The sequence below is a fragment of the Erythrolamprus reginae genome, chromosome 1 (assembly GCF_031021105.1).
Source record: "Erythrolamprus reginae isolate rEryReg1 chromosome 1, rEryReg1.hap1, whole genome shotgun sequence".
Taxonomy (NCBI): domain Eukaryota; kingdom Metazoa; phylum Chordata; class Lepidosauria; order Squamata; family Dipsadidae; genus Erythrolamprus; species Erythrolamprus reginae.
The window spans coordinates 263,907,473-263,921,109 of NC_091950.1; the positions used below are offsets into that span (position 1 = coordinate 263,907,473).

Genomic DNA, 13,637 nt, shown 5'->3' on the forward strand with positions numbered 1-13,637 from the left:
TTGAAAACTGAGCTAATATCCTTCACAAACCTGTACACAAACTCCTATTTCTGTTGTTTAATATAGTTTTCCCCCTCCATAGCTACGCAGAGGGTGGTAACAAAAATAGGAAGAGAGGATGTACCCATCTGGAATGATACCCTGTAACTGTGTTCCAATGGTCTTCTGAACATTGTTTTGTCTTGTAAAAGTAAGAAAAAATGTAAAGTCAGGAAACAGGAAGTGATAGCTTCCCCATTTCTTTCAGGCAGCTGGAGAGTTTTTTTAAAAAATGACTAACATAAGACACACCAAACATCCTAAGTTGCATGCTGCTATTATACAAAAACTCAATATCCTGACTGGAAGAAGGGATGGCTGACTTTTCTACGTCGTGCCAACATAGCCTTCATATATTTGATAAAGTGAAGTAGAGTTCTTAAAAGCTAGTGTCATAATAAACATTTTAGTCCTTAAAGTCACCAGCTATTTACAGTATGTTGAAAATGCAGTTTTCTTCTTCAGAGTTACAATATATAGCTGTTGATCTGCGACTGTGCTGCTTGGTTTACTGCCAGTAGTCAAATACTGTGCTGCCCTTCCACATTTATTAAGTTACCCTTCCTACAACTGGGACTCTTCAATGAAAAGAGAAGATAACAAGTAAAACAATCCTTACAGCACACACCAAGCCAAAAATGATAGCAATGTCTCCAGTTTATAAAAAGTTTCTTAATGGATTTCAAACAAAGCAGTCTGGGGTGACCACTCAAAGTTATAACGGCACTGGAGAGAGAGACTTACGACCATTTTTCACAGTTACAACCTTTCACAATTACAACCTTTTCACAGTTACAACCAGCATCCCCATATCATGTGATCATCCTAGGCAACTAATATTTATGATGGTTGCAGTGTCCTGGGGTCACATGATCCCATTTTGCGACCTTTTGACAAAGCAAAGTCAATGGGGAAGCCAGATTCACTTAACAACTGGGGTGATTCGCTTAACAACTGAGGCAAGAAAAGTCATAAAATAGGGCAAAACTCCCTTAACAACATACATTTTGAGCTCAATTGTGACCATAAATTGAGGACTACCTGTCCTCAACTTATAACCTGAGACACTAATAATCTGAGTTGCTAATAGTACATCTTCTTAACTTTTAATTGTACCACCATTACAATTTTGAAATTAACCATGCAGGTTAATTCTAGAATGAAAAAAAGGAATGGATACAAAGTGGCATTTACAAATAATGTAAAGGAGTCCCTAGGTTAGCTTCATAAAAGACCTTCCATTGTTTTCCTTACTCCCCTTTCCCTATGCTGACAACAGAGTCACGGTAAATCTGAAGATTTCATCAACAAAGGGGTGAAAGAATCCATTCTTTGGCAGATGAAGTTCAGTCAGCAGATAGGTACTGTTGATATTACTCACTGTATTTTAGCAATGAAGCTTAACAAATAGATCTGGCAATAGAAGGTTATTAACAGATCTCATCAGTAAGTTAAGGCTATAATCAGAAGTTGTTTAGGCAAGCAGATGGCAAACTGTAGTAGCATTATGTTTTTTTTAATTCTAGATTTAATGGCCATGTGGGGGATTTACCACATTATTGTGGTAAGTGATCTCTGACACATATACTGGAGCCCATGTACTGCTCCTTCTGCAGTATGAAGCTCACCTCTGCTTCTTGCTCCTCTCCTGATAGCATCATTTATTCATATATGAACTGAATAAACAAATTCTCACAGCCAACCCACATTCAGTAAAAGACCTTGAAATACTAATATCAAACGACCTAAGTGCTAAAGCCCACTGCAACAATATTGCCAAAAAGGCTTGCAGAGTTGTTAACCTGATCCTACGTAGCTTCTGCTCCGGCAATCTCACACTACTGACTAGAGCCTACAAAACTTATGCCAGACCCATTATCAAACACAGCTCATCTGTCTGGAACCCACACCACATCTCGGACATCAACACTCTTGAAAACGTCCAAAGATATTTCACCAGAAGAGCCCTTCACTCCTCCACTCGAAACAGAATACCCTATGAAAATAGACTAACTATCCTGGGTCTTGAAAGCTTAGAACTGCGGCGTCTAAAATATGATTTAAGTATTGTCCACAAGATCATATGCTGCAACGTCCTTCCGGTCAACGACTACATCAGTTTCAACCGCAACAACACAAGAGCACGCAACAGATTCAAACTTAATATTAATGGCTCTAAACTTGACTGTAAAAAACATGACTTTAACAATCGAGTTGTCGAAGCGTGGAACTCATTACCGGACTCAATAGTGTCAACTCCCAACCCCCAACATTTCTCCCTTAGACTCTCCACGATTGACCTCTCCAGGTTCCTAAGAGGCCAGTAAGGGGCGTACATAAGTGCACTGGTGTGCCTTTCGTCCCCTGTCCAATTGACTTTCCTTATCTCATATATCATATATTTCTCTCCCTCTCATATAATTCTCTTCTTTTTTACTTACTATCTTTATATATATTACTTAATGTCTATTCTCTTCCATATGTATTGTATATTGGACAAAGAATAAACAAACAAACAAACAAACAAACTAGGTCTGCATACACATAAGTGAGGCTTATGTAATAGGCCTAAGTGACTCTTTCTACAGCACTATTTCTAACATGACAGGTGGCAAATTTCCCCCCAAAACTTTACATTTCAAAGCATGCTATCCTAACATAGGAATTATGCTCAATAACCTAAATAGGTTATTTGCCCTGAAACCTAACAGCAGTCCTTCAATATAAGGTTGATGCACTGCAGCTGGCCCTTTAATACTATTTCCCCCTACCTTTCAACACAATACAATTCACTTCCATTCTAGGCTTTCTAACAGTTATATATGCTAAATGCACTGCTTGATGAAAAATAACTTTCCCTCAAATTAGAAGAATGTTAGTGGAAGATAAATAGGTGCCTGCAACAACTGTACTGTGGCAGCTGTCCAAATGAAAGGAAGTCTGCAAGCTTTCTGCATCTCTCCAGTTGGGTCTTAAGACCTTCATTTTTCTCAGCTCTCTTTTGAAAGGAATCAACAGCTCCCAGCAACAAAAGCCCCAGAACAACAAGAATCCAAAGTTGGTAACCTACAAGGAGCCTTCTTCCCCAACATCTGACACATTCCATTCCTGCTGAGCCAGAATTCATTTAGCTCAGTGGTTCTCAACCTTTCTAATGCCGTGACCCCTTAATATAGTTCCTCATGTTGTGGTGACCCCCAACCATAAGTCTAGTGCCAATTCTCCCAACAGATCTTTAAGCTGATTGGCAGGAAAGTCAAAGGGTCACTTCCATTGTAAACGCCTGATTGGTCAGATTGTAAAAATATGTTCCAAGCAATGTTCCAGATTGTAAAAATATGTTCCAAGCAATGTTCCAGATTGTAAAAATATGTTCCAAGCCTTGGAAAAGGGTGCGCAAGGGGGTTGTCTTTGGGCGCACGGCCGCGCACCTTAGGGGGTACATTGGTTCCAAGGTGCCAGAATAGAAGCTTTAGTTCCTAACACCAGGGGAAATTTGTCTTTTCCCATAGTCTTAAGCAACCCCTGTGAAATGGTAGTTTGACCCCCAAAGGGGTCCCGACCCCCAGGTTCAGAACCACTGATTTAGCTTTTGCTTGAAACCACCTTGAAATTTATGACCATCACGACATTGTTCCCACTTTCTCTTATGTCTAACTGAAACCATGATAACGGAAACCATGATAATGGAGGCCTCTGCTACAGCGATGCATATAGCATCGTATTTGTGCACATTGATTGGCACAGCTTTTTAGTTTGCATCAAGAGATGCCTCACACTCGCCCAGAAATGTTCAATTGACCACATAAGGTGAGGAAACAGTATATGACTATCGTTTGTGAACATACACCTTTGTAAGAGCACAGTGAATAGTGGGAACCCTCAATCCTCCTTTCTCCCCAAATAATCTGGTTTTACACATTTTGGCTCTGCCTTTTTCCCCGTGTACCTGATATTTACTGCTGCCATTACTTATCTTGTCAAGGGATGTCTTTATCTGGTGTCCTTCCACTAACACCAGAATGTCAAACAAATAAGAGTCCCACAACCCATAGCTTTAGGAACAAGTATCCACCCTCCAAAAAAATTGATTAAAATAAAATAAAGTTTATTTCATTTTCATGGGGAAAACAGCCCCCTTTCTTTGGGAAATAGAGCAATCTCACAAGCAATAAATAAAATTACTTCATAAAAAAAAAAAAAGGCAAGAAAATCCCTTCTCATTGTAGTCAAAGGCAAAATATCCGGTAGTAAGGGAAATAAAAATACATGGCTGTTAAAATCACAGCCAGAGTCTCAATGGAATCTTCCACAAAAAACTACCAAGGAGAAGATAACATTCTTGGCAGGCAGAAGATGATAGATCGGCCAATAAAAAAGGCTGATAAAACAGGGTGCCAAAGTGTAAAACAATCACACCATTTACTGAGCATGTGCAGAGACACAAATATAAGGGACAACAGACATCAGAGATCATCAGACCTAGGTTAACACACATTAAAGAATAAAAATAATCGTATGGCATATTGCTAACTAAACGTGTTTTACCAATCTTTCCTGAGGTAAATGTTGCCTGGAAACCGATAATTTCTGAAGCTTCTCCTAGCCTTGGATCCTGACTAGACTTTGCCTTTTTCTCTTTCACTCTGAAGTTTACATTTTAAAACAATAAGCTATACATCTATAGACAGAAACAGATATAGCTAAATAGCAATTGTTAACACTGAATTCAAAGGAAACAAAAACATGAATAAATTCATTATTTATGCAGAAAATCCTTGGGTTATAAGTGCAGTTGGGACATGGATTGTACATGGTCATAAAAAAAACCGACATCACATGACCACATTGCTTAGTAACAGCTAATCGTGCTTGCTGTTGTAAGACATATAAGTCATTAAATGAGAAGAGGTGGTAGTCCCAGATAAAGAATGGGGGGTGGGAAGAGCCACTGAGGAGGCAAGGGAGGGCTTGGGGGTCTGGTTCGACTATGCAAGTCAAAAGGACTGGATGCAGGCTGCAGTTGAGTTGCGGAAGGTCTGGGAGGGCCTGGGAAGATTGTTTGGGGGAAGGGGGATGCTGCAGGAAGGAGCAACTTTGCTTCCAGCTTCCCCACTCCTTGTGATGATATTGAGAGCCAGGTACCCAAATAACAGAGAAAATTATGTGATTCCACATTAGAAAACTCTAACATAAAGCTAAACACATCTTTCGCTTATTATCAAATTCCACCCTGATAAATGTACTCTAACTTTGCAGACTATTGTAGGAATACTTAACTTTAGGTCTGTAATGAGTAGCACCACTCATATATGTGAGACTATGATAAATTCCACTTTCTATTTATCTAAGTGGGGTAGGGGGGAATGAAAAATTATGCCAAAAATGATTTTTTTAAAATTTGCAATAAAAACACAGTGCAGACACAAAATCAAATTTTATTTAAATATAGGTTAGTTAGAAAGTCCTCTGCAGATAATCAAATAGTGTGTGAATTAGTGTGCATACTTTATTAATATATGAGTATGCGCGCGCGCGTGCGCACACACACACACACACACACAGTGTTTTCCCAAAAATAAGACCCTGGCTTATATTTTTTGAAACCTGGAATAAGCGTTTGGCCTTATTTCCACACACTCAGAAGCCCGATTGGGCTTATTATCAGGGAATGTCTTATTTTGTGGGAAACAGAGTATAAATAATCTCAATCTCACGTGTGTGTGTGTATTATTATTATATATGGATATAATCACATATAACGTGGATGTATAGTGGATCCATTACCAATATCTCTCAGACAGGATCTATCTATGTATATACAATAGATATAATGAATAGTGTTCATGTAAACTAGAATTGATTATTTTTTTCTTAACTACTAAATTTATATACCCCACTCTTCATCCAGGAATTTATTTGATCTATACAATGAGCTCCCTGCGAAATCAGAAATACATGTAACATGAAGGATAAGAATCAGGAAAAAATAGCAAAAACCTACTGATAAGATATATAGCCAACTTCTTTTCAGCAGTTATGAATAAGCAGCATCTAGAAAATTGCATTTACAATGCTGAAAAGAAGTTGGGTTATAGCAGTGATGGCGAACCTTTTTTTCCCTTGGGTGCTAAAAGCATGTGTGTACACGCTACCACACATGTGAGTGCCCACACCCATAATTCAATGCCTGGAGAGGGCAAAAATGGCCTCCCCCACCTTTCCGGAGGCCCTCCGGATGCCCTCTGGAGGCCCTCTGGAGGCCAGAAACAGACCATTCACCAACTTCTGGTGGGCCCAGTAGGCCCATTTTTCACCCTCCCAAGGCTCCAGGGACTTTCCTGGAGCTTGGGGAGAACAAAAATCAGCTGGCTTGTACACAATTGCATGCTGGAGATGATCTAGAGCAACAGCTCGCATGCCAACAGATATGGCTCTGCGTGTCACCTTTGGTACATGTGCCATAGGTTCGCCATCACTGGGATATAGCATTAGATCCATCTTCATATTCCTATAATACTAAATAATGTGCCTCCCAATTCAACACCAGGAAAAGCACAGTCATGTTTTTGAAACAGGTAAGACAAAACCCCCCCTTAGATTTGAAGGAGAAACCTACTTATAAATTTAGAATCCTATGTCTATGGTAGGTAGACCTTCTGCATACAGTACATATGGTTTAAATCTTGTTGGCAATAAAGCATCTTGCCCATGCCTATGAATTTCTGTTGTTAGCAAGTTCCAGAATATAGGGAGAAGTGCCTGCACAATAAAGTATTTACTACCATGCCTACGATGAGGTCTGGTATTGATGAACCCTAGACCAATACATAAACAAGAGCACGCTCCTTTTTTTAACTGTATGAGGAAAAAGTTTTGCACAGCACATGACAAGCTCTGTCCCTTAGATCTGTTTGCTCAGCGGTCCGAGGATTTGATTGAATAGAGAAAGAATAGAGAAAGATGCAGAAGCAGCATTGTTAGTTACTGAAAAGATCCAGGGCACAGACTCATAGAATACAAATGTGTGGGAATGCATTTATTTATCAAATGTACAAACCTGGAAGTTGATATGGAAGCCTGGTACAGAAATGTACATACTTGACATAATGTAAACAGGACTCTATATAAATGAAAGCCTCAACATTCCCATTTTCAAAAATTAAACATTGGTCACACTTGTTCTGAATCAGTTACATCAGGATCTTGTGATTCTGTTCCCCTCCAATAATTGTTTCGCCTCTTTTCTTTCCTAACTTTTTTTTGGTGGGGGGGGGGGCTATCTTCAACCTGGGTTTCTCTTAACCTGGGTACAACAACCCATCTAACATCTCCTCACACATACCTATACACAGCGGTGAGCTATGAGCCGAAATGCTAAACTGCGCTCGCCGCTGCAGCTTATACATTTTTGTGGGACCAGCACGATTTTGCTGCTGTACCTGTGGAGGAAGCAAAATCCACAGGTGTGCCTGTGTATCAGTATGCGTGGAAGCAAAATAACCTCACCGAAACACGGGCACACCTGCGGTTCCATGCGCGATTTTGCTTCCTCCACAGGTGCAGCAGCAAAATCGTGCTGGTCCCGCAAGAACCTACGAGCTGCGGTGGCGAGTGCAATTTAGTGTTCCGGCTCGTAGCCCACCGCTGCCTATACAGATAACCTTTTCTGTAAAACAAGGTAGTTCTCTTTATCTGAAAAGGAAAACAGGCCACTCCTTTTGGTTGCTCTATGTTTGCTTGGCCAACTCTTCATTTAGTAAAGGAGTTTTTTGTTTTTTTAAATATCTGCTCTCTATCAACATTTGAACAAATCCCTCTTTGACAGAAGAGCAAGAAAGAAAACTTGGCCAATTTAGCCAAACTACTCTGAGGAGCTTGATTTTTATTCTATTATTTTCATTATTTTAAAATTTCAAATTGCATGCCATGTTTTTATTGAACTTTTATTGAACTTTATTCAATCTCACCCAGGAACTTCATGTAGTTATTAAACAGAAGTGAGGAGAAGGTGGAGTGTGTGGAATCCAGCAAAGATCTTTCCTCCTGCACAGACAGCCTGGAAGCAATCCTGGAGAAAGGAAGACCACAAAAATGTGCCTCCCACTCCCCTAATTTGATCCAGAAGGATAGCACTCTGACTGGTACTGCTTATATTATTATCCTAGCAATTGAAACAACCAAAAAGATGCTTATACTGTATATATACAGATATCAGCAGATGAAAAAATCAAATTTAAGCTAAAGTTTCCAGGATATGATCTTAACCACACAACTATCATTTCAAAGAGAAGATTACAAATCAGCCTGAAGTCCTGAACCTTGCTGATCAGAAACAAGAAGAACTGTGGAATGAACCTAAGGAAGTCATCAAGGACAAATATCAAAAGACTTTGCCAAAGATGAAAAAATAGAAGAAAGTTGTCAGAACAAACTGTGGAAATTGATAAAAGAAAACAATAATTTCTACTGCAAACTAGTCGCTACCATTGATCTGACAATAATAAGCAAAGTGCAAACTTTACTAGAAAGACCAATTTACTTACAGAGAAAATTCAGAGGGACCAAATACATAAAGTTGGGTTTTTTCGTTTTGGGGGGGTTTGTTCTGTCTCAATGAGAATGCTGCAAATTGTAATGAAATTAGAAGCTTTGAAACCAGAACTCAACTTTGGCATTTTTCTTAACGCCTGTTAAGATGTCCACAAATGTTTAGTGATATCTGGGGGTGTAGTAGAAAACCGAAGCAATTCAGAATTTTGAAAACCTCAGCACACCCATCACTCCTTCGTGTTTCTTTGGAAAAATGTGGGACTTGGGGATTTTCAATCACAGAGACTAAAATAATAGAAAGAGGAGGAATCTTTCAGCATAAAATTCACTCAAACTGCAGAAAGTTACAGAAATATTTTACTCCTTTGATTTACAAGATTTACAAGATTGCCAGACCGATGGCACAATTTTATACCAATCTAGTTTTAAAACCAAGAATTTCCTACTTTTATTTTGTAAGACCGTTTCCACACATAACACTTCATTTAACAAGCCATGAATTGCTGTTCCAACATCCTGTAAACCAGTGACATAAAGTACAGTGGTTTTGTTGATAGAATACACTCTGCTGGGATGCTTACAATGCTTAATTCCTATCTCAGTCATAGCAATTTGCCTTCAAACTATGACATCTAATATCATGAACAAGCTTTAGATAGAACAAAAAACAAATAAAATTTATTCTGTTCAATGTAATATGGAAACGAGGAAACCTGATTATTTTACATCTAGTTTACCACATTCATTTATTTTAAATCTGGTGATAATTTAATACTGAAAATAAATGTGTTCATAATATAATTAAAATTTAGACACTTTGAGAAGTTAACATGGAAAATAACGGAATGGTGTTTCAGGTTTATTGGACAGATGTGCATACAAATCCAGCTTATTTATTATTCAACAAATGGTGCCTCTGTATCATGAGTAAGCAATATGATGCCCTCCGAATATTTTGCATTATAACTCCCACAAATCTCAACCAGCATGAACTATAATCTAGGATTATATTGGTTATTGTCCAGAGTATCTATATAATACCACCAGATTGTCAATTTTTGATCTACAGAATATGGCATAAGACTCACATTGAGACTTTAATACAATGATTTACAGCCAAAACTCCGGGGTTAATTGGGGTCACAAGTCAAGGACTATCTGTATGAGTACTTGTATAAATCAACTATTATTCATACATCTATTTAAATCTTCTGACTTGACAGAAATTTTCAACATAAAGCCTCATTCATTTGCAAAAGGGAATGACAGGAAATGTCATAAAGAATGCTTCAAGCAATACAAAAGTTATTTGTAAGTGTAGTTTTTCAATGTAATGCAAGAAACACTAAGCACCCATTTTCCACATTAGTCAGTTATTTAACAACTTTTATAGAATTTGAAGAACACCCAATGAAAAGATCATGTATTAAGCCAAGGCTTAATTAATGGCAAAATAGTACTTTTTATTTTTTGGTTTTATGAAACAAAAGAAAATATTCTTAGAGGAATTTAAACATCTCGAAAGCAATTTTTCATTAGGATTTATAAGATGTTACAATATAGTTAATTATTAAAACGTTCACAGGTAAACAGAGCTCCAAGCATATTTATCTGGAAAAGTCATCCTAAAACAAGGATTTATTTCTGAATAAAGAAAGAAAAAGTAATTGCCTTACAGGAATACTTCTGAAAAGTAAAGTTGAATATTGGAGTCTTGCAGTTTGTTACTGTACAAGAATATGAATATTACAATTTTAAAAATCAACGATTTTGTATATATTGTATATATATTTTTTAAAAGAGAAAGAATTGAAAAATACTTAAAAAAGAAAATGCCAAAAAACAATTACTGTATTCAAAAATCTCAGACACCTGGCTGCCAGAAAATTTAAAATATTTATATAGCAACCTATAAGGAATTGGCTCTCGCAGACTTTATCTCCTGTGAATTTGAAGCAATTCTCCATATGGAGTACACAAATACCTTCTCAATTGTTGTCCAAATATGCTGGGATATACTTGGACAACATAGTTTAAATTCCCAGCCAATATAACTGGGTGCCGGAAATGTTGGGAGTTACAGTCCATCCCATTTGGAACTAGGGAAAGTCAATTCAGGCTATGCCTTTTTGTGAGAGTATTACCACAATATGAAAATATGAAAAATATGAAAAAGCAGATGTCGTTCCCTGTTGTTTTCAGGGAAACAACAAAAGAGACTTAGAGAAGGCAGTGATCAGTCATTTCTATACTGCTGCCAAGTTAACCAAATGAATGGGTTTCCTAAGTGACTAGGATTTAGGTTAGAGCACTTGTAGCAAACGTGGAACTATCTTGTTCATATCTATACAATATATAAGTATAAAGGTAAGTGGAAGGTGGTTTATGCATCTTTTTCTGAAACGGACACAGATGTATCTCAGTATTTTGAGACTACAAGATCACTTCCAGATAATTACATACAAACAAATGTGATCCCAAACAGTGAAATCAAGCACTATAACAGAATTCTACATCATTTTTAACTGTTCGCATAGGCTTGTGTTGTATACAAGATGCTTTTAAACACACACACACACAGAGACAGAGAGAGAGAGAGAAATCTTACTCATGTCAATGGAGTATTCCCCTTAGTTATTTTCCCCTCTCATGAAAAATACCATACTTAAAGCCACTGATAAGATTAATGTTTTAAAACATCTCATAACTGGTTATAACCAGGAGGCAAAATTAAAATTCCTATACAAATATTCATGTCTGGCTGTTTTGTTTACAAAAACTTTGAAGGCACACATGAAACTCCCATCTCCTTGGCTCACTCAAATACAAACCATGTATGCAAAGGTCACATTCCCATTATGAGAATACCTATGCTACAACAGTGCCCAGTTTTAAGATTTTTAGGTTATCCCCAACCTAAACCTTTTACAAATATTCTGAATTCAAGGTAAATGGAAAGCTACTACTGTACAATGAAGACTTTTCAAAGACTTTTGGAAAAGATTCACAAGCATGTATTCGTGATGAAACGCCTAAAAAAGATAAAAGCTCTTTTAAGTTACAGGTCAAACAATTCAGAAAAGAAAGCCTAAACCAAAGGACTTCGAAAATCCCAAATCACATCAGGCTTTTTTTCTGTTAAAGTGGGTTGCCGTGAAAAGCCCACAAGGGATTCAGCTGGAGCCCCTGCCATTATTGAAACACAGTGGGAACAACAATAGAATAGAATAGAATTCTTTAATGGCCAAGTGTGATTGGACACACAAGGAATTTGTCTTTGGTGCAGATGCTCTCAGTGTACATTAAAGAAAATACACATTTGTCAAGAATCATGAGGTTCAACACTTAATGAAAGTCACAGGGGTCAGATAAGCAATGAAGATACAATCAATATTAATGAAAAATCTTAGGATACAAGCAACAAGTTACAATCCAGGCAAGTCACAAACATGGTTAACTTTTCAAAACACTGCATTTGTTATCCGGAAAGTCGCTCCCTCTCGAATCCTTTCCGAGTTTCCCACAGCTTAAAAAAACCCAAACCCCTCCCGTTTAAAGGCCACTTCGCGTCGCCGGGTCGCGGCTCTCTCTCTCCGCCCCCGCCCCCCCCCCCCGCGAGTCTTGGAGCTGGTGGATGGCGGCCAAAGAACCCTCGAACGACTAAAGTTTGCTGCCGGAGCAAACAAAAGAAAGCCCACCGCAGCTGAGCTCCCCTCTCTCCTTGGCCTCTCCCTCCCCAACCCGTAAGAGCCCCCTCGGGCGGCAAACAAAGGGCCGAACCGAGGACGACCCCGGCTTCGGCGGCGCCCTTCTTCCCCCCTCGCCGCACTCCCACTTACAGGATGGTGGTCTGCGGGGCCACGGCCGGGACGCTCTCCAGCATGAGATGCATGCAGCGCACGGTGGTGCGGAAGCAGAGGCAGCGGCTGGGGCACCACACGCTCCCTCGCTGGATCGGCGCCGCCGGAGGCTGCTGCGGGGAAGCCAGCGGGGAAAGGAGCAGCAGCAGCAGCGGCAGCCCGCCGCACAGTCTCGGGAGGCTCCCCGCCATGCCGCCGGAGAGACTGCCAGGAGGGGGCGAGGAGGGGCGCGGCGCCGGCAAACCTCGCGCTGTGTCCGTGTGTCCGACTAACCCCGCTCGCAGCGCTTGGGCTGGGCGAGCCGCGGGGCTGAGAAGCTGGGGCTGCGGATGCGAGCACTTCTCCAGCGCCCGGGCCGAAGAGGGAGGAGGAGGAGGAAGAGATGGTGGGGGGTGTGGGCGGCTGCTGAAGCGACCGCCCCGCCGGCTAGCCTGGCCTTTGGAGTGGATTCCCCTCCGTTCCTCTCCCTCCCTCCCTCTCTCTCTCCCTTCCTTAAGGGGAGCCGGCCTTGCTTGCGGGCCCGTCTCTCTGTCCCTCGGGAAGGCACGGAAGAGCCTGGCCGGCCGCCACCCACCCACCCTTGCTACTCCTTTCCCGCCAGCTGTGAGGAAGAGGGGAGGCGACGCAAAGCGACTCCCCCTTCCCTCACTGCAGCTTGAGGCGAGGACCGCTGAGGCGAAGAACTGATATTCAGAGGGCTTGGAAGGGACATTGGACCTCTTCTACTCCAACCCCCCTCCCTCTCTCTCTCTCTCACACACACACATACACCGCTCAAGGCAGAAAACCTTAGATACTATCCCGGTCAAATGGTTGCCCGGGCTATTTTTCAAAACCTCCAGAAGGGAAGCTGTTCCCTTGAGCTTTCCCTGCCCTGCTCTTGCCTTGAGGATTAAAGAGGAGATGTGTGAAAGTCTCTCAAGTTCACGTTGAATGGAAGAGAGTTTGTGTGCGTGTGGGCTTGTCCTTATGGCAAGCTATTTATGTATATTTAATATAAATAAATACATGTAATTATTTTTATTGATTTATTAGAAAATGTATATTGCCGCCTTGCAAAAGGAAAATTCATTGGGTTACAATCCTCATGTGCCAGTGTCCCAAGAGACTCCTCACATTGTAAAAATGCCTCCAAGCCTCTTGGTGAGATGATTTCAGTCCATGTTTCCAACCTTGGCAACTTTA

General features: G+C 40.2%; 1 protein-coding gene across 2 annotated transcripts in view; it reads right to left on the minus strand.

The window, feature by feature from the left end:
* Positions 1 to 12,812, minus strand: part of PXDN (peroxidasin) — a 102,364-nt gene extending 89,552 nt beyond the window's left edge. Inside the window, exon 1 of one of the 2 annotated variants that reach the window (XM_070732932.1) lies at positions 12,432 to 12,812. In XM_070732932.1, coding sequence (XP_070589033.1) covers positions 12,432 to 12,643 — 212 coding nt within the window. In that variant the 5' untranslated portion in view covers positions 12,644 to 12,812. The remainder of the gene's footprint in view (positions 1 to 12,431) is intronic. The other variant, XM_070732933.1, reaches the window with a different exon arrangement.
* Positions 12,813 to 13,637: the final 825 nt, after the last annotated feature.